The sequence below is a fragment of the Eleginops maclovinus genome, chromosome 20 (genome assembly GCF_036324505.1).
Source record: "Eleginops maclovinus isolate JMC-PN-2008 ecotype Puerto Natales chromosome 20, JC_Emac_rtc_rv5, whole genome shotgun sequence".
In the NCBI taxonomy this organism is placed as follows: Eukaryota; Metazoa; Chordata; class Actinopteri; order Perciformes; family Eleginopidae; genus Eleginops; species Eleginops maclovinus.
Genome location: NC_086368.1, coordinates 30,536,167 through 30,557,838, shown reverse-complemented (window position 1 = coordinate 30,557,838; position 21,672 = coordinate 30,536,167). Strand labels below are relative to the sequence as shown.

The following is a 21,672-nucleotide window of genomic DNA, read 5'->3' as shown; positions in this document are numbered from 1 at the left end:
TTCACCATGGAAATGATTCTGCCATCATTTCAGTAAAAAAAGACAAACAAAGCTTATGTCAGTGTCCAAATACATATGGACCTAACTGTACACACCTGAACATCAGTGAGAGAGGACTCTTTAAAGTAGAGACTCTACATACTGATATACACCTGAACATCAGCAGGAGAGGACTCTTTAAAGTAGAGACACTACATACTGATATACACCTGAACATCAGTGAGAGAGGACTCTTTAAAGTAGAGACACTACATACTGATACACACCTGAACATCAGCAGGAGAGGACTCTTTAAAGTAGAGACTCTACATACTGATATACACCTGAACATCAGCAGGAGAGGACTCTTTAAAGTAGAGACTCTACATACTGATATACACCTGAACATCAGTGAGAGAGGACTCTTTAAAGTAGAGACACTACATACTGATATACACCTGAACATCAGCAGGAGAGGACTCTTTAAAGTAGAGACACTACATACTGATATACACCTGAACATCAGCAGGAGAGGACTCTTTAAAGTAGAGACACTACATACTGATATACACCTGAACATCAGTGAGAGAGGACTCTTTAAAGTAGAGACACTACATACTGATACACACCTGAACATCAGCAGGAGAGGACTCTTTAAAGTAGAGACTCTACATACTGATATACACCTGAACATCAGCAGGAGAGGACTCTTTAAAGTAGAGACTCTACATACTGATATACACCTGAACATCAGCAGGAGAGGACTCTTTAAAGTAGAGACACTACATACTGATATACACCTGAACATCAGCAGGAGAGGACTCTTTAAAGTAGAGACTCTACATACTGATATACACCTGAACATCAGCAGGAGAGGACTCTTTAAAGTAGAGACTCTATGTTGGTATTTCCTTAATATGTTTGTATAATATAATTTGTTTGTTTTTCTCCTCTCCATGTGGTTGTTGTTGTTGTTGTTGTTGTTGTTGTTGTTGTTGTGTTTGCTTCAGCTCCGGGGAGGTGGAGTCTCGGCAGCAGCAGAGATGGAGACAGATAAGCTGAGATGTAGTGATGGAGGATCCTGCCTGGTGAAACACGTCGGGGGAAAGTCCCGTAAAAGCTCCAAGACAAACACTGGACAGAGTGTGAAGGTGTGTGTATGTGTGTGTGTGTGTGTGTGTGTGTGTGTGTGTGTGTGTGTGTGTTTGTGTGTGTGTGTGTGTGTGTGTTAGCGCCTGTGTTTCCTGTCAGGTAGTGTGTTGACTGTATGTGCTGTAACACACACAATACCAACACACACAGGACCAGGCTGGGGCTGCTGGGAGAGGGGGGGTCACAAGACACACACACACACACACACACACACACACACACACACACACACACACACACACACACACACACACACACACACACACACACACACACACACACACACACACACACACACACACACACACACACTATAAAAGCATAACAGTACCCACTCAGCATCCGGCAGTAAATATTGTGAAGGAGAATCATGAAATAAGTAACCAAAGTTTGAAATGTCTCTGTTGCACTTCAACCCTCGTCTGTTTGCTCCACAGAGCCTGTGTGTGTGTGTGTGTGTGTGTGTGTGTGTGTGTGGGGGGTGAGGTATGAATATGTTTGCGCTGGAATGTGTGTGCTGTATTCGTCAGGTTTTTACCGTCACCTGTGAGTGTTATTCCCCGCAGTACAGAGTCCGACATGCTACAGCACGTCTGATTGCTCATTGTGAATATCAACACACACACACACACACACACACACACACACACACACACACACACACACACACACACACACACACACACACACGTTGGTGCTTCTGTGTAATTGCTCTTAGCGTCTCCAGCTGTATGATCCTCTGCTTCCCAAACAAACTGCTTGAGTTTATCAGGAAGAAACTAACTATTGAGATTTCCAGTCTGTGATTCTTCATCCGGTAAATGTGTGTTTGAAGCGTCACGTTAATGCTTGGAGCTGCTGCTGTATTGAGGGTCCACTTATTGCTAGTTTCTCGTGCTGTTTCATCTCTAAATGTATTTATCAAAATCAGAGCATTTTAAGATAGAAATTCACAGGAAAATGAATTATAATTATTCCATTTTCATTAACAGAGGTAACCATTACATGCATAATGAACCCTTATGATATTTTGTATTTGTTATTGACAGAATCTGACATGTGCTTATTAAAAAAACATCAATACAGCGTTTAAAATGTTAACGTGCCTTAGTTTCCAATAATAAATGAGAACCTGCTTTACCCAAAGATTCATAAACATTACGTACAATACAAATACAATAACACTAAGAGTCAATTATTTCTAATTATTTGATTTGATGTATAATATAAAACACAAATGATAAAAATCCAGTCATTTATTTGTATTTTTCGAAGAGGTAATAATCCTGTATAATTAATGACCAACTCATTTTCTCCAATAACCACACCATGCATTTCATTATTGATTACATTTCCCGTTCTCTCTGGTCGTGGGGGAAGACTCTCACTCCGGACACGCAGGAAACAATGAACACAGAGACAGGATTTTGTTAATGTGCATAAAAATAGCTTTATTTCCAATAATAAATCAGAACCTGCAGAAGCCAATGATTCATTAGCTTCTGCACTCCACGGTGATTCACATGTGGTGTTTGTGACATTAAGCAGCAGAACAAACGCTCCCAGGAAACAGACCGGGGCACCGTTACCAACAAAGGTTATTTATTGACTGCGATCACAGACACAGGGAGGCTGACTCTTTCTGTGACCAAGCGTAATAAAGTTCCTCCACAAGAAGCAGTGTTGATTAATCTTGTTTCTCGGGAGGCGAAAGCCTTGAAAACGAGTCGAAATGTTTCTCATACTGCGTGGAAACAACCTTGATTTGCAACTACATGTTTCAGCAGGCTCCGTTATGGCTGCAACACATCTCCCAAACAAAAAGCTAGTAACGGCGCCGGGTCTGACGGGCACAACGAGATGAACACCATCCACACATCCTTCTACAAACAAAACATAAATACAACAAAAGTCTAAAAAGATCAAAGATAGAAACTCTTACAAAATAAAAAGTCTCAAAACTATTTGCCTCTGAAAATCTCAAACTAGTGTAAATATAAACCTTTTCAAATCACATACACATCAGCATAAAAAAGGGGGAAACTCCCCGACCTGAAGGAAGGCAATAAAATAATTTGACAGTTAAATTAATACAAAAAAGGAACACGTTGATCTACTGGAGGTCAATGAGAGGAGTTAGTATTGAAAACATTTTCAGTAAATCACATGGCGGGAAACAAAACAGGAAAACAATTTGGCATTTAAATATTTGGTAGATATTCTTGTTGCCAGGAACTTTTTTTTTTGTGATTTTTATCTGTTTTTCATCTATATACAAGTCCGTGGTAGATCAGGCTGTGTGCTGCTGTCTTCAGCTAAAGAAATGTGAGCGTATGAACCGGTTCACGGCTTCAGTGAACGCTCGTAGAACCCGATAATTAAAATATAGAAAACTAACAAACTGTCAGCGTAGCTTATTGAGATAGCATCAAAACCCATGGTGTAAAAACAAAGTACCAAAACTACCAGTTTCTCCGAGCATAACACGTCTTTTCACTGGACAACAGCTAACGGTATATTACCGTTTTTAAAAGTTATGTATAAACGGCATGTAGCTAGAGGAATGTTTGCCATTTTGGCCGATTAGTGTAGCTTAGCACAAAGGCTAGAAACGGAGGGAAACCGCTGAACAAAACAGTAACAAAAATCCATCCAATAGCTATCTTTAAAAGGTCCCTGAATAACATGATTTATCAGAAACAGAGGGTTAAAGGATACTCTGCATTTTAAGCAGCTCGTATCTTAGCTGGAAGCTTCCAGATACAGTTTAGAACTTTAACCTTTTGTATAAACGCTGATTTGTGTTTTACGCATTTAACAAGATAGTGTTTAAGAATGATTACAGCCAGGTCACTACATTTGTAAACCTGCCATGTGAAGTCTATTTCTGCTTCATAATAAACTGATTATCCAGGTGATATAATTCGCCCTAAGGGGATTGGATTTAACGGTGTATTGTCAGCGTGCCGTAACTTTAACTCTGAGATATTTGAACGCAACCATGCTAGCAGTTTCCCTCCGTTTAAGCAACTCATACAGCGACGGCCCGTAATGAAACGTTTACTTTGAACTTCACTGTGAACGAAGGTCAGCAGCTTCAGTCGACACATGACTGAGCTGTGTGTGTGTGTGTGTGTGTGTGTGTGGAATGTAGGTGTGTCACCCTGTAGGAGCATGTCCAGTCGAGTTCACCATAATGACAGAAAAACAAACCCGGCGGTTATTATTTTAAATGGTAAAAAGGCTTTTAAAAAGTACAGAGTTTGTTTTGCTTACTCATGAGGACCAAGGGTTGGGCAACAAGTTGTGGTCCTCTCAAACACTGCAAAACATTTATAAGTGTGATTGTTTTTTGCTCATTCCTTCTCCCGGATTAGTCTAGCTTTTCTTATCAGGCGCGACGTACCAGACTGAGGAAATACTCAACATGCCTGAAGGTTGAAATCATTTTAAAAGTCTATCTTTAGGTTGTTTTAATGAGCTAAAAGCGTACACAACAGGAAGTTGGTTAGTAAGTTGTGCAAAAATATTTTGTGACCCTGGTTTGACTGTCTCTCCTCTCGCTGTAATCGGAGGTTAAAAATAACAAACTGCGCAGTGATGCATGTCTTCTAAAAAACAAACGAGTTTGAACGTCAGCTCAGTTCTTTCCCATCATGACGGGATCTTTAATAGAAAAAAAAGACATTTCTGAAATCTCTCTGCATTACAAGGAGGTCTTTAAAAAACTCAACAAGGTTCAAATAAAAATCCTTTGCTACAGTAACATGTGAGAAGCTGCAGTCCAGGGAGAGTCACCCAGAGAGGGGGGGAAATAAATAACCGGCTGTTAGTTTGTACCATACGGAGAATCATTGCACAGTGTTAGTGTTTTAACGGGAGGGGGGGGGGGACCTTTATCCTCCTGAGTTCTGTGGTCTGATTTCTCCTCTGACAAATCATGAAATGATCACCGTGTGCCGCGGCTGAAATCGTCCACTCCTGTCGCTCCTTTCCTCCGGGACGAAAGGGCCAACAAAGCCTCTGATTGGTTAAGAGAGCAGCACCAATATTAGCAAACATCAGGGAGGAGGAGTCAGTCAATCGATTGAGTTGTCGGGGCTTCCCTCCTGAGTCGAGCAGATGAGGAGGAAGTGGGGGGGGTATGATGATGAGGCACAGTGTGTGTGTGTGTGTGTGTGTGTGTGTGTGTGTGTGGAGGTCAGAGTTTATGCGTAGATCTCTGTGGTCGGGGCTTTCTTGTAGATGGGCTTCTTCCCCAATTCATAGCTGCCCTCGTCCTTCTTCTTCATGCGGTAGATGAGGAGGAGGATGAAGAGGACGGCGAGCATCAGGCCCACGGCGCCGCCCGCGATCAGAGCTGCAGGAGAAGAAGAGCGACATTAGAGGACGAGGAAGAGGAAGAGGAAGAACAAGGATGCGACCTCATAAGTCAAAATCGGAAGTAGGATTGGAGTCAAAAATCACTGATTTGATTCATTTAAATGTTTAACCCGAGAATACCAATCATTGCATCCTACGATCTCTTTCTATTTAACTATTCCCTTTCTGATTATAGCCTCCCTTTAGTGCACACTGGACTCCAAATATGTATAAATATAAAAAAGGTCACCTGGAATCAGCATTACACAAATAATACATACATTATTTTAGAAGTGCGTCAGTTAATGTAGTGGATCAGCTTTGGGTTTAAGTCTGGGGTTTTGAGCGGTCCCCCTTTATTATTATTATAGCTGTTTGAATCCTACCAGCTGAGGGAACGTCTCATGTTTTGGTTTGAGTTCTGGATTCCCGTCTTCTAAATATAGAACAGGAAATCGGCGACAGACAAACACATTTCTCAAGGTGAAGATTTCTGCTTCTCTTAGCCTCAACAACAGAAATACAAGACATTCACTGCAGAGCTCCAGCTGTTAGTGGGACCGCTTCCATGCTGTGGGTCTTTCACCACGGCTCCTTCCTTCTTAAAAACATCCCCATAAAGACCCGTGAGGGACTGACCTGCGAGGACCTCCGTCTTGTTGAAGATGCTGTCGTCGCTGGCGTGGGCCATCAGGACGTTGGACGGGAAATCAACGGCGGGCTCGGACTTGAGCTCGTTACCCGGCCGCGGGATCTCGTTGCTGTTCCGCACGATGTCCACCTCGTTAACGGTGGGCCGCACCACCTCTGGGATCTTGTTGTCGTTCACATCAGGCTGAAAGACGGGAGAGAAAGGATTTTAGAAACCCTCTCAGGAGCAATGATGTCATAAGGAAGCTGCATAAGACAGAATAACTATTGTACTCTTTCACATTCTCAGCCTGAATACAAATCTGCAGATATGTCTCACCTTTTCTGAAGGCTTGGAATCTCCTGCAGGTGTTGCTGTTGTTGCTGAGGAAAGAAGATTCATACCTTTAATTAATATGAATGAATTAAAGTCACACTTAACTAGAGACCCGGCGTTTCAGTTGTAATTATAATTGACTTTTATTTCGTCTTCAGTCGTTTGTTTTTTGAGCTCTGTTGGAGTCGAGTACTTTTACTAATCACAAAGCGATGAGCTGCTCTGGGTTTCGATTTAGTTAAAGAAAATAGCACAAGTATTAATTAGAGAGATTATTTTGTTGTTACAGAAGCGGCCGAGTGTTCAGACATCACAAACATTATATCAAATATAAAATAACCTGGATGAATGAAAGAGCTGAGGTACTGCCGTTAGCAGCAGGGATACATGCCAACACGACAGGAGCACACTGAAGAACACGCTAACGGTACTTCATTTATTTTATCTGAGTTCTTGTTTCCAGTGAGTGAAAAGTGATCTTCATTAAGGTTTGATTTAATCTATAAACCCAAAGAGACCCGTTTAAAACATCAGTCGTACCTTTTGTATTTATACACGTAAGAACAGCAACATGTTCAAGTGACACGTCCCAGTGGAGAGAGAGTCTCTGCAGGGGGTTTTCACATCTAGTCGTTACCCTCCCCCGCCTATGTGTTTCTCTGTGTGACCCTCAGTGTGTGAAAGTCCTCGATAGCCAAAGTTTGATGGATATGAAAGAAGAAGAAAGGCTGGACTGACCTCCATCACCAGAGCCGGAGAACTCGTCCTCGTCGTCATCGTAGTAATCATCATCATCATCATCATCATCGCCCTCGCCGCCGTTCAGGTTGTGCCGATCGTCTTCGCTGTCGTCGCCCGTGAAGTCGAAGTCGGAGCCGTTGGGCGAGTCTCCCGACGACTCCACGTGCGTGGACATGGCGGCCGTCTGTGTCGTCTTCATGGGCATCCAGGTCTCCGTCTCCCTCACCTGCTGGGACACCAGAGACAGAGGCTCAGAGGACAGTCACAGCACAATAACCAGTGGCTCTAAACCCAGTCCAAACGGTCCTCTAAATCTGTGTTGACACGCTTACAGACAACAGGGACGCATGTTGGGGTGAATACACTTTAGTAGCTGCATAAACCCACGCACCATCGTTAGAAACACTATTATCCACCACAAAAACAGCTTCCTCTTTATTACAGATATTTCCTTTAATCTTCCACCTGGACAGAGCTTTAGCTGTTATTCACCCCACACACACCCACACACACCCACACACACCCTCTTTAATTAGTTGACCTTCTTCAAAATGTTTCTATGTTTCCCCGGCGACTTCAGGAGTTCCCCCCGCTGTTCAGGTCTGCACGGTTAGTGATCACTGCTCCATTATGTCCTCATTTAAACCCCATACACTGTGTGTGTGTGTGTGTGTGTTAATCCTAAGCCTTAAAATGGCTCTTCATTTCCTCGCTGCATTCATCCCGCAGCAGCGTGCTGCAGCAGGCCTGCTGAGTCACTTTATATTCTGGTGGTAATATGGATCTGTGCGAGTCAGATTCAATCCGTCTGCCAGCGTGAGTCACTTCCACTCCACACGTATGTGTCACTGAGGAAGGCTTTACTACTCCTGAAGCTCACGCAGCTCCAAGACAGACTTTCTATTTCCTTAAGGGCTAAACACACATTCTGCTTATAAATCCTTCTCTCTCACATGTTTGGAGTGCGTTAGACTCACTCAGAAAAAGGCTGTTCTTGCACCAATAAGGATCCAGCACACAGTAACTAACATTCCCTTTAAGGTTGATGTGAAAAAACTACAACTAAGCTGAGGTTTTTACTCCACATATTAAACCCAAATAAATAAGAATCCTCAGCTTTGATTGTTGGAGTACACTTCACATGTCTGCAGTCTGTTATGTCTTTGCTGTTTGCTTTCCAATGAAAGAAAATGTTCAGATCTGTTGATGAAATGTTTGCCTTAAAAACTAAAATAACTATTTGTGCTTTGACCTCCACACGGGGTTAGTCTGATAAGTGAAGAACAGCAGGTCTAATACAGAGAAAAGCCAATATGTTCGTCCCTGTCAGTGTCCTTGAGGGTCAATAAACCCCCCCCCCCCCACTGGCTGTCCTCAACCTTTAAACCCACCCACACATTCATTCATGCCCAAACTCCATGTGTCCCAGTGAGCTCTGAAACCACAGGCCGACCTGTCCCAACACGCCGGGGTTTAATCAGCGCAGGAAGAAGAGGATCAGAAAGCTGACGTTCCTCTCCGGTCTGGGGAGGATATTCTGCTGTATGACATTCTCCCAGGAAGCAGAGCCAGGAGGACGGGATTCAGGCCAAGTCTCCGTCTGCCCGGACAAAAATAAGCTCACTGTGTTCCCAGATCCAGGAATGTGTTCGGGAACAACACGGAGGAACAGGAAGAAACTGCGTCATGAAACTCGGGGGCCAGAGCAGCCTGAAGACTGACGAGAGACGGAGGCTGTTATTTTACTATCTACGGTGCTTCATGCGTGCCCCCCCCCCCCTCTGTGTTCAGAGTGTCAGGAACAAACACCCCCGTCTCTTTCAGTCCTGATCCATCTCTATAAAAATCTGTAAATCAGCTGATCAGATTTTGGCCTCTTTGTGATGTCACTATGTTTGGGTTGTGCAATCGTTAGCCAATCACCAATCACCTGGATCTCCACCTAGAGCACCGTTGTGGTTTTTTAAAAACAAGATCAGCTGTCAGGGGGGCGTGGCCAGCAGCAGCTTATTAGCATTTGAAGCTACAGACACAGAATCAGCTCTTTAGGAGCAGGGCTGAAACAGAGGGGGTTAAGGGACAATGATCTGTGTTTCAGCCAATCAGGGACCGGCTCTGGACACATCTGAGACCTGGAATATAGTGATGAAGAAGAGGATAATAGGAGACCTGCATATTTACATTAACCACGCTCACATATCTGTATATGTACATTCAACGGATGGAATTTAACTCGCGTCCTTTCATTTACCTTTTATTCTCACTATGCGTATATCCCGTGTGTACTGCCTGTGTTTCTCTTATTGCCATGACAAATTACTTTCCCTACGCTGATCAATAAAGCTGCCTCTTATCTTAATGACTAATGCTCCAATCTGAGTTTCTAGAATTGATCAACCAGATTACGGTACAGCAAAATCCCCGAGACGCTTAATTTAGATTGATAAGAATGTGGATCTCCTGAACGCTCATGGTTAGCATCTCTGCTAACCTCAAGTCCCTCAGGGTTTGAGAGTTGTGGTCATTACAGCAGCATATTATCCAGGAGGGAAGTCTCTTGCTCCACCGCATTATTCAACAGCCCCAACAAATCAACATGTTGTCCTCCAATCACACATCCTGCTAATGGGAAGCAGCTGATGTGGGTTACAGCCAGACCAAATGGATTTAAAATGGAGGATTGGGAGCTAATATTTCCGTTAGTGGTCGTGACGCACTCCATTAAAAATCCAGTATTGAGCCGCGGCAACGATGGACTTCACCTCGCTGTCCCTAAAAGCATGAAGGAACCAGTGGGTACAAGCGTTGGCATTTCACCAGAACTCCTTTCCCTTTGTTTTAAAAGAAGGAACGCCTCTTAATTACAGAGCACACACTAAGAGGACTGCAGCCCCACAAACAAGCCTCATTCAACAGTTTAACTCTCACAGGGCATGAAAGCAAGAGGGTGCGGTATATTTGCAGTCGCTCTATGTGCTAACGGAAATCACTACGCATTGTTGCCCGAGATCTTTCTTTCTTTCCGTGGGTCTTCTAACAAAAAGACCTTCATATTCAGGTCTGCAGCTCTTTGAATAATCTTCCATTCATCGCATTTCTGTTTGGTTTATACGGTAACATGGTAACAAGTGGTTGACCAATCACAACAGACCAATCAGAGCAGACTGGGCTCTGGTTCCAGACAGAGGGGGAATGAAAGCTTCCTAAAGTCCAATAAAACTCTTAGTTATAAAGAGCGTTGATTTACAGTATGGGAGATCTTGCATCATGTTGTTTTCATTGATCCGTACCAAACATATTATGGTATGTCGGTCTAACTCTGCAGCGTCACAAGAAATCAATTCAATCAAACATAGTATTCCTACACACTGAAACCTGCGGTTCCAAGTCCTTCAGGATTTTTGGATAATATGTGCAGCCCTGGTTTTATTTCCCCGTCTCGCGGCACACTTAACCCCCGAGTCTAGCCTCTTGTGCCACCCTGTGCTTGGTTTTCCACCATGGAGGTCCCAAACTCTCCAGAACACCCCCCCCCCCCCCCCCCATTCCGTGAAAGGAAGTCCGTCAAGACAGCCTCGGCCTCCATCCTTTCCCATTGACTCCAAACAATGCCGGTGGACTCCTCGAGAGCATATCAATGACCGAGGTAACCGGGGATAAGCCCCCCCTTCATTAAACCGGGGCAACAATCCCTCCATCTGCCGGCACACCGAGAGGCATCTGCTCCATTCACACGGCAGCGTGGAGGAGGTACGGGGGGGGGGACAGAAAAGAAACACCAGCTCGCAGGAATGTGCTTCCCTATTCTTTGTGGCGTCCGGCGTCTCTTGACCTTTTTTAAGAAAAGACAATTATTGTTGTTTTCAAGCCTCCCCCCCTCCCCCCCTCCCCCCATCTTCAACTGAGATATTTGCCCTGAAACTAGAAGAATAAAGTTTGGGAAACAACCTGAATCAAAAGTCTTTCCTTATCCAACTTCCAACCCCCCCTTAATTTCCCCATCCGGTTTTCCAGCTTCTCCCCCCCCCCCCGCTGATGGGGATACTTGAACCAGCAGGATTTGCACCATTTCTTGGTGTGTTTTAACCCCTGGAACACACACAGACAAACACACTTTATATGATATAGACCTCCCCCCCCCCCCCCCCCCCATTGGAGTCTTCATAGTTTCCAGAGGGCCTCGTAATAAGGAGCGATGCATTGTGGGCTCATTACATCCATGAGGTCTGAAAACGACCCGTTGACTTTTCCCCTCATTATAGGCTCTCTGACACACACACACACACACACACACAAGATTCCTTCTACCTACGCCCGGTCTATCTATAGCAGCATTTCCACCTGGCAACACCGTGTGAGACTCTACGCCGATGACACACGCCTTTAGCTCCACGACGTACAGATGAAGAAGTATTCATCTGGGGATTACTTTCCATAACAATCATTTATCCATGTGGTAGAAAAGACGCTTGTTGGTTGAACCTACATCATAAAGTACAGGATGAGAAACAGTGTCTCTGCAACACAGCTCGTAGTGGACGTACGCTGTCCCTTCACTTCCTGCATGAACAATCCAATCATCATCATCCATCACTTTCTGTCCAATGACTCGTCGCTCCGCTGATAATAAGCACACAACGTCTACGTGAGGAACTTGTCGAGTCAATCAGGGCCGTGTGATCTTTATCAGCAGGACAAACACGCCTCTGTGAGTAATTCTGTTGCATTCAGCTTTGACTATGACTTGCACCACTGGCTTTGTGTTTGGCTTTCGTTCCTGCCCGTTGGAGATAAGGACGGACACACACACACACACACACACACTTCCATTTTGATGAGCTCCTCCTTGGGGAGTGTCGCCGGGTCTTATCGTATCGCCCTTTAATGTTCACTTCCTCCCACCGATGAGGCCATGTCGATCGGACTGATGGACGAATAAGCCGAAACTCAACCTCTCACAGATGCCTCTTCCCTTTTCCAGTGTCTCTTTGATGTCGCTCCCTCAGGCAGGCATATCGCTCACATCTGAAGACATTACAGCCCAATATACTAAATGTGAGCTACTGAGGAGTTACTATCAGCCGGGAGATCGGCTGCAGGCTGTAGGAGGCAGGAAGTAATAAGAGAAAGGCAGGAAAACAGGAAATATCCCTCTGAGACAAATCAACTCAGTGTTTAATAAAAGTCTGGAAGGAAGAACGGATGCACGTCGAGCCAGTAATCTGTTCATTCATACTGGGACCAGTCACAAAGACTCCGATTCATCTTAAGGGGACGTGGTTAACTTACCCTCTGTAACTCTGGTTCATAATATGTTTAAATGTGGCTTAATTTAGATCATCAAAAAGGGCTTTTGTCATGAACCAGTCTCAGCTCAACAGAAATGAAATGTCCTCCACACGTTGACTCACAGGATGATGAAGAGATTTCGTGCCGGTGGTTAATCTTCAGCTTCCTTTAGCAAATATTAACGCCTGAGCTCCACAGCATCTCACACTATGAATCACAGACTACACTGAAACGAAAGGATTATTTCTGGTTCTGATTAACCTGCTGTGGATCGACACATGTATGCATTGGACATGTTTTTGTGTAGCCTAAATCCAAACTAAACAATCTAGAACCATAATTTCAGTCATTTTTCGAGCAAAAATTCAAAAGAAAAGCTAAGCCAGTGAGCGACCATCTACTGAAACCTGAAAAGCGCATGGCTGGTTTTATGCCATGTATTTGAACAGAGCCAGGGACGCATTTCCCCTTAGTCAAGTCTTTATGCTAAGCTAGGCTAACCACAGATGAGAGAGACACTCTTCATATCTTATGAAACCTTGCAACATGTCCTTTAAGTCTTAAAAAAGTGAGGACTTATACCTATAGAGGACTTCAGATTCTTTGGGACAGTACTTCAGAGTCGGTACCGGGGAATGTGTTTCTCTGAAACCATGTCTACACATTCCTCCGCTCTCCACAGTGGAGCCACAGCAGTCAGAGCCAAACCACCAACCACTGCAGAGACGCTGCGTGGTGGGTCCCCCCCGCTCTCTTAACTATGGTGGGTTTAATGGAGGGATCGGGGTGCATCAAGAGCCTCGTTTGGTAAATCCACACATCAGCAACTTTCTCTACCTCGTTAAAAGTGGGTTTAGTCCAGTGGTTCTCAAAGTGGGGTCTGCACAATAACGAGTGAAAACAATGCTGCTGTATCGTTCAACTACACCTTCACCAATGAAAGAGGCACCATCTGCCCATTGCTTCCACCCAGAGACTTTGAGTCCCGCTTCATGCTTAAGAAAATCCTGATTAAAACAGAACTGATACTTCCCCCTGGTTCCCCCCCCACACACACACACACACACACACACACACACACCAGAAAGGATGTGTGAATAAGGGGAAGCCCTCACACCACCCAAAAAGTACTGTGTGATGTGGTGTGTGTGGCCGACAAACACCAAGTTAATGGGTTTGCGGTGAGAAAAATCCCCAGAGAACCGAAAGAGTTGAACACAATACGCATTTACCAGAGAAGACCTGCAAAACCCCCACAATCAGCGTCTTATTGACAATAAATGCTCCATTACCAGTAACAATTCCATGTAACTGTATACACATACGTACGGTTTTTAGACTTCACGGTGAAACAACAGAAAAGACACAACTCAAAATAAACATGTAGAAAATGCCAAACTGTATTTGGCCTAAATCACTGCAGCTCAAATACTGTATATCTAACAGCATGAAACTAAAAGCAGGCCATGGGGGGAATCAGCCTCCAGGTCCACAATACCTCCACTGTTTCCTTCCGTAAACATGTCCTGAAAGTGTTTGAAACCAGCCGTAAGCGAGTCACACGATACCCTTGGCGTGGCGAATAAACCTCACACAGTCGGAGATATTTAGTCAACATTATTGGCTGTTCAGATTTCCCCAGCCCGAGGGTGGAGCGATTTTTGATTATTAGATGTGATGCACCCTCCCTCCAATTTTCAAGTCAGATACATCTGTTGTGCTCGGGGGGGAATAAACTGCTAAGTGCATGAGCGCTGGGTGTTGGACAGTGCCGCTTCAGGCCTGGAACCACCACCTGTCAGAGGATGACGGGGTAACATGGGACGGCGACGGCAGCGCGACATCAAACAGCCTCCCTGCAGGCGCTCTGGTGCATTTCCCAGAGGAAACGCAGCCAGGCTCAGATTGCATGTTCTGCCGTGGCCTCTATATATTTTTACTCCTCCACCACCAAACCACAAAGGCTTTTCTTTTCAAGAATGGGGGAGGCGGCTGAGACAGAAACTGCCACGCTGAGATGCACGTTTCCCAGGCTGTGGATGTAGATAAGAAGGTGGTGTTCACCTGTAGATCTGAAACAACTAGTCAATCTATTGGACTGAACATATGTTGTAGTGATGAAGATTAAATGACTAATGTTGGGTTGTACTCAACAAAAAAACAGTGTGTGTAAATCAGAGTTAAATTACTTTGTTTAACTGATTTAATTAGAAACTAATCGATTGTTTAATTTCAAAATGGTTCCAGCTTCAAATGAGAACATTATTTTATAAATTATACCGGCTAACGTTGGGCTATAAAGGAACTACAGCACGGTCACATGACTTCACCACCGCTAAGCTAAAGGAGGCTAATGTTGGGCTATAGAGGAACTACAGCACGGTCACATGACTTCACGTCACCACCGCTAAGCTAAAGGAGGCTAATGTTGGGCTATAAAGGAAATACAGCACGGTCACATGACTTCACGTCACCACCGCTAAGCTAAAGGAGGCTAATGTTGGGCTATAAAGGAACTACAGCACGGTCACATGACTTCACGTCTCCACCGCTAAGCTAAAGGAGGCTAATGTTGGGCTATAAAGGAACTACAGCACGGTCACATGACTTCACGTCTCCACCGCTAAAGGCGGTTAATGTTGGGCTATAAAGGAACTACAGCACGGTCACATGACTTCACGTCTCCACCGATAAAGGCGGTTAATGTTGGGCGTCTCACTTTGACACTCGTTAGCTACCTCCGTTTTTAAAATTCACCCAAATCTCTTCAGCTTGTGGTAACCACAGACCTTGTTTCAGGCTAAAAACCCATTTAGAAAACCATTAGCTTCAATCCATAGATCCTCATCTTGATAAGACTGATAAAAAATGTGGGTTATTTGCAGTCATTTCAGGATATTTTAAACTACAAGGTGGATCCAGAACAAAAAGAGTGCAAAAAAACAAGTTGGATGAAAGTGAGGTGTGGGGGGGGGGGGTTTATGGTCGACGTCTGCCCTAAATGTATTCATAAAGTTCCCGTTACAAGTGCCAGAGTATGTAGTGGTTGAAAGGGGAGGGTGGAATCAGGTTCTCCATCGAAGGCAGCAAGGACTGAAAAGCCTCCCCTCTCCGGGCCAACATTCCTCCACCCAAAGAGATTTTATAGACCAGCAGACAGCAATGCAGGAACCATTATTACATCCTGGTGATACTATTTATCATGCTCCCTCCTTCCCTGCACTCTTTCACCCGGCAGGCTTTCAGTGCAGCCGATCATGCAAAGGAGACAAAAAAAAACGTCTCTCATTCTCGTGCAAATGATTCGAGGCCTAAATGCAAAGCCAGTGACATTCCAACAGGAAAACAAATGGACTCGGCCCCAAAGGCAACAAGCTGAGGTTTGGAGGAGCAACATGGATTAACTCGGGGGGGCAAAGAGGATTTTTCTTAACCCTGATTAATCACCAAAGATGCCACTACAAGCACATTTGGTAAATGAGGGGGATTTGGAGCCTGGTAATGTGCTTCAAAGCAAGGCCTTTGTGCCTCCTTTATTTCAGACACAACCTTCCCTTATCTTTAACCTTCACCCAAAACTTGCTTATGAAGGGCTTGTGTTATTCCCGTACATGGGCAGAAAATGCTGAGGTCATTGGAAAAAAGAATGCATGAAGAACAGGATTTGTTTGGCCCGGTTTATCCTGGACTAACTGATAAGGCCTCAGCGTGACCACAGCTCTGAACCTCATACATTGGTTCTACCTCGGGCTGCACCAGGCTTTGCTAAATGAAGCAATAACTTCCCAGGATTAGAAAAGACCCTCTTGATATACCTCCATTGGTATAAAAATTCCTATCATGCCTGTAGCTCTTAGAAGAACGTGCATTCAGAGCGTGTTCTTTTGTCAGGTAGCAGAACATTGTTATCGATTAGCTGGGAACGCCAAACCCACATACCAATAATGACCTCAGTGGGAAGGGGAGAAGAAAGGGCTGGGAGGAGGGAGGGAAGGATTGTCATAGCTCAGAGCCTAAGTATCCATCAAAGGAAAGCCGCCGACCCAGGAATGACAATAGATCAGAGAAGCAGAAAGTGGAAACAGACAGGACGACTAAAAAAGGCAAAATCTAGAAAGTAAAAAGCCGTCATAGAAACACATCTCGGTGGGAAAGCTGTAGGTGTATACGCACTAGTGTCCCCGATGAAAAGGCCCCGGGGCCCTATTGAGAACCCTCCAAGTGTGCAAAATCCCCAAGAAGGCCGGTCAAGGTCACCAAAGGTCACATTCCAGAGAGGAAATCAAAAAACAAGAAGAAGTGGGGGGTGGCGACGAGACGAGGCAGAGTGAGGCAGCAGAAGCTCCAAGGCTCTGAGGAATGTGGCAGCTTGTGAAAGACGAGGAGGATCCGACCAACTGTGAGCGATCCGCTGGGAAGGGCCTGAAGTTCCTCAATCCGGGAGTATTGTGCCCAAAGATTGTGGCTCAACATGTGGGACACTTCAAGGTGTTGCAGTACGTCACAGTCCTGATGGATGAAGAACTGAAGCACATGACTTCACCTCACCACCGCTAAGCTAAAGGAGGCTAATGTTGGGCTATAGAGGAACTACAGCACGGTCACATGACTTCACGCCACCACCGCTAAGCTAAAGGAGGCTAATTTTGGGTGTGATGGTGTTTAGTCAGTTTTTAAATTCACCAGTGGGGTATTTACTGACCTATTTTATGTCGTAGAATTAACATCTCTTCTTAGTTTACCACAGACCTCACATCAGGATAACATGTTCCTCAAAACAGTCAAACCAGAAGAGCTAGATCTAATGCTTATCAATTTCCAGACTTTCAACTCATTCCTGCAGCCCTCTATTTCAGGCATGTACTCCAGTCTGGAAGGACTGGTAAAGTCAGTGTTTTGTTGGCCTTTCACACCATTTGTACTGACCAACTGGGCTAACATGGGGGGGCAGGGTGCATGAGTTTGTGTGTGGGTGGCATCCAGAGAGCCTGCCTTCGTTAGCACTCCAATAGAGACAAGCAAAATCACAAGTATCCAAAGTGGCATCTACTGTTATACAGAAATATGCTGAATGCCCAAAATAAGAACAGAATCACAGTGTTTTTTACTTTCCTGCAAACCCCATTAACAGTTTACTTTTTCAATGATCAAAACAAAATACATAATGCTGAAAAAGGCTAAATAAATCTCCAAGGGGTCGATTATTTTAATTATTAAGGCATTTCGGAGACGCCCTTCACTGAATTAATGCACTTTAATTCAGGCCTAAATATAACATGATCCCAGGTGTCTGCTTAACATATTGACCACTTCCTGTTTCCATCCACCCTGCATGAACACACAACCATCCGCCACACGGTCACGGTGTTGCATGCATTGGGGAAGATCAACCTGACTAATCCATACAATAACCATCCCATCAACACAACTCCAGACACACTACCATCACATCTCCGTCCAAACGACTCAGTGATAAAACCGGGCTGACGTGTGAATAATACAAAGGACAACAAAGGGAAAACAGAAGTGACGTCGTACCAAACATCCAACACAAATGAATCGAAAACGGGGAATTACAGAGCAGTAATTACAGGACTCTGGGAAATAACGCGTGTAATGTCAGCCACCGCCAGTTCAGCGACGCTCCTCCGCTCACATTCCTTCAGGATTAAGTCAGCCTTTAGTTTTCCACACCACAGCAAGACACTGTTTACCTTATCTGCAGAATCTGAGGAGGGGTCGTTTGCACCAGAGAAACGTGTCATAGCAACAGCATGCAGAAACATCTTCCAGATAGGGATCACTGGACGGAACCTTTAGGCTTCATACTGGGAACGTTGGTACATTTAACATGAAAAACACCTAAACCAGTCAGATATTTACCAGTGTTGGTACATACGATACGGTATTGTGTCATACTTTGGTCTGACGTCGAGCAAGCCACACACACACACACACACAGAAATGTATGCAAACCTTCTTTGACTAATTAATCAAAGAGTCATTTATGTCAGATATCAGCGCTGATCATCAGAGGCAGGAAGAGTGACTCTCCAGCTACCCCCCATCTGGGCCCCATACTGGATAATAGCAGTGTGTGTGTGTGTGTGTGTGTGTGTGTGTGTGTGTGTGTGTGTGTGTGTGTGTGTGCATCCCACACACTCACTGGACTCTAACCTCAACCAGTGAAGCTAACTGGCTAACAACATTGAACATAATCCAACAAACCATCCCAGTACGACTCTGGAAACCAGTTTAAACCGTTAAGAAGAGAAGTTTAAATACTTTACTGAAGTACCACTCAACGCAGTACTTCTACTGTCACTGTGTGGTTTGAGTACTTTCACTCAAGTAAAGAATCTGAATACTTTTTCAGGAGAAAAGTAAAAGTAGAAGTACTCAGATCTTGTACTTGAGTAAAGTAGAAGTACTCAGATCTTGTACTTGAGTAAAGTAGAAGTACTCAGATCTTGTACTTGAGTAAAGTAGAAGTACTCAGATCTTGTACTTGAGTAAAGTAGAAGTACTCAGATCTTGTACTTGAGTAAATTAGAAGTACTCAGCTCTTGTACTTGAGTAAAGTAGAAGTACTCAGGTCTTGTTCTTGAGTAAAGTAGAAGTACTCAGATCTTTTACTTGAGTAAAGTAGAAGTACTCAGGTCTTGTTCTTGAGTAAAGTAGAAGTACTCAGATCTTGTACTTGAGTAAAGTAGAAGTACTCAGGTCTTGTACTTGAGTAAAGTAGAAGTACTCAGGTCTTGTACTGAGTAAAGTAGAAGTACTCAGGTCTTGTACTTGAGTAAAGTAGAAGTACCAGAGTGTAGGAATACTCTGTCACAGTGAAAGTATTCTAAATGTTCCTCCAGTGAAAGTAGAAAGTACTCTCCTCTAAATGTACTTAAAGTAGCGACAGTAAAAGTAGTCATTGTCTGATTGGTCCATTTCAGAATAATATCTCTGATCTGTTTTATAATGATTGATCATTAAAGTGTTCTCAGAGCTGGTAAAGGTGCAGCTAGTTTGAATGCTTTGTATACTGCAGGGTAGCTGCTGGATTTACTGCAGGTGAACTACAGTCTGATTTAAGGGATTATATTTACCATCATTAATCCTAATCTGTAAAGTAACTAAAGGTAATACATAAATCAAATAGATGTAGGGGAGTAGAAGTAACCACTCACCTCTGAATTGTAATGGAGTAGAAGTACACAGTAGAAAACATTGTAAAACTCAACTAAAGTAGCAGCACCTCTTATTACAGTACTTGAGTAAAAGCACTTCACACCTGTACTCGTTAATCCTCACACGGTAACCTAGTCACGTCTTCAGAAAGCTTTCAGTGAAACTACTTACCGACTCTGAGAACACGGAGGCGGATAAAAGCAGCACGAGGCAGAGGTTCAGCATGGCTCTCCGGAGTTCAGGTAGCTTTAAAGTTGTAGAAGTTGTGTTAATCAGCAGCAGTGTTTCCCTCGGGTTCTCAGAATATAGTCCAGCGGAAGCTCCTTTATAATCTCCTTCTTCACGCGGTGTTTCTGAGCCTTCACCGTGTGCTCGCGCTTATATGTTTGGGAGAAGCGAACCCGTCTCAGGCCCCGCCCTCTGCGCGCGTCACGAGGCCCGGATGTGGCCAAGAAAATAACAACAACCCGGTGGGCTTTTCAGAATAAAAGCCTGTCGTTTTATTTTGTATTTATGTGCTGTTTCAGCCCCACTTCCCCCTTCCTATCTTCCTTTCAGAGTTTGTTAATCATGAAGTTTGTATTTAGAGTTCTTATATCCATCATACAACGGGGAACATGTTCCCTACCACACAGCAGGAGAATAGTGGAGACTAAGTAAAGAGAGTAATCTCACTTATAAAATAACAAAGTATGCACATGTTATTAAAAGCAAAACACACAACTCATTAAAAAAAACAGAAAAGTACACCATATATATATACAGGATATATATATATATATATATATATCCTGTATATATATATATATATATATACAGGATATATATATATATATATATATATATATAATGTATTGTATATATATAATACATTATATATATACAATACATTATATATATATATAATGTATTATATATATATATATATATATATATATATATATAATACATTATATATATATATATATATAATGTATTATATATATATAATGTATAATACATGATATATATATATAATACATGATATATATATATATATATATATATATATATATCATGTATTATACATTATATATATATAATACATTATATATATCATGTATTATACATTATATCGCAGTAGTCTTTGAGGTTTTGTAAACCTTTGAATTACAACACTTGAGTAAAGCTGGACCTTTTAGATTTTGCACATGAATGTTATGAACTAAAGACTGTATTATATAATACTGTAGTTTAATTGTATGTACTTGTTAATATTGATGTGTATTTATGTGCCTGCTGTCCTCATGGATCACTCTCAGCTGTGGGTGGTTTTATAAGGTGCCAGTTTATCTCTTAAATTAAAGAGGGTAGTTTTCACACCAGAGGATCAGCTTAATGCAGTCAACGTGTTTAACGTTTCCACTGTTGTCCAGATATAATGAATCCTCCTCAGAAGTTATCAGAGATGAAACCGTCAGGACTGTGGAGATGTGAGATGAGACGCAGTTCTGTAGAAGGGGAACTGCATGCCTGCGCGAGGTTCTTAGAAATTCTACTTCTTGACGTCATCTTCCGGTAAAAGTTCCTCTCTCACTCTCTCTCGCCCTTTCGCTCTCTCTCTCGCCCTTTCACTCTCTCTCTCTCTCTCTCCCTCTCTCCTCTCTCCTCTCTCTCTCTCCTCTCTCTCCTCTCTCTCCCTCTCTCCCTCTCTCTCTCTCTCTCTCTCTCTCTCCCTCTCTCTCTCTCCCTCTCTCCTCTCTCCTCTCTCTCTCTCTCTCCCTCTCTCTCGCCCTTTCGCTCTCTCTCTCTCCCTCTCTCTCTCGCTCTCCGGTTCTTCCTCTCTTTTTACTCCCCCCCCTCATTTTCTCTCTATCAGGTTTACCAAGTTCCCGTTTCCATTTGGTTTCACTCTCCACAGATTGAGAGAAACATGAGTCACCGCGTTCCTGTTTTCGTTTCCCTCCCCAGGTCACTTCAACACGTTGCATCAGGGCTGGGTTCACTCCTCTGGAACATCT

General features: G+C 43.6%; 1 protein-coding gene across 2 annotated transcripts; it reads right to left on the bottom strand.

The window, feature by feature from the left end:
• Positions 1-2,556: 2,556 nt before the first annotated feature.
• Positions 2,557-20,083, bottom strand: sdc4 (syndecan 4). 2 transcript variants are annotated; one of them, XM_063910150.1, is made up of 5 exons: positions 19,844-20,083; positions 7,199-7,427; positions 6,464-6,507; positions 6,133-6,328; positions 2,557-5,491 (listed from the first exon to the last, which is right to left on the bottom strand). In XM_063910150.1, the coding sequence occupies exons 1-5, from the start codon at positions 19,895-19,897 to the stop codon at positions 5,340-5,342; spliced, it is 675 nt and encodes a 224-aa protein (XP_063766220.1). In that variant the 5' UTR covers positions 19,898-20,083; the 3' UTR covers positions 2,557-5,339. The 2 variants fall into 2 exon arrangements, with proteins under 2 accessions (XP_063766220.1, XP_063766219.1); XM_063910149.1 differs by having other exon boundaries at positions 7,199-7,430; positions 19,844-20,059.
• Between the last annotated feature and the right edge of the window lie 1,589 nt (positions 20,084-21,672).

Coding starts and splice junctions, on each gene's coding strand:
- sdc4 (XM_063910149.1), bottom strand. CDS start 19,897: ATGCTGAACCTCTGCCTCGTGCTGCTTTTATCCGCCTCCGTGTTCTCA. Junction 6,508..7,198: donor CTCCGGCTCTGGTGATGGAG/GTCAGTCCAGCC, acceptor TTCTTTCCTCAG/CAACAACAGCAACACCTGCA. Junction 6,329..6,463: donor ATTCCAAGCCTTCAGAAAAG/GTGAGACATATC, acceptor CCCGTCTTTCAG/CCTGATGTGAACGACAACAA.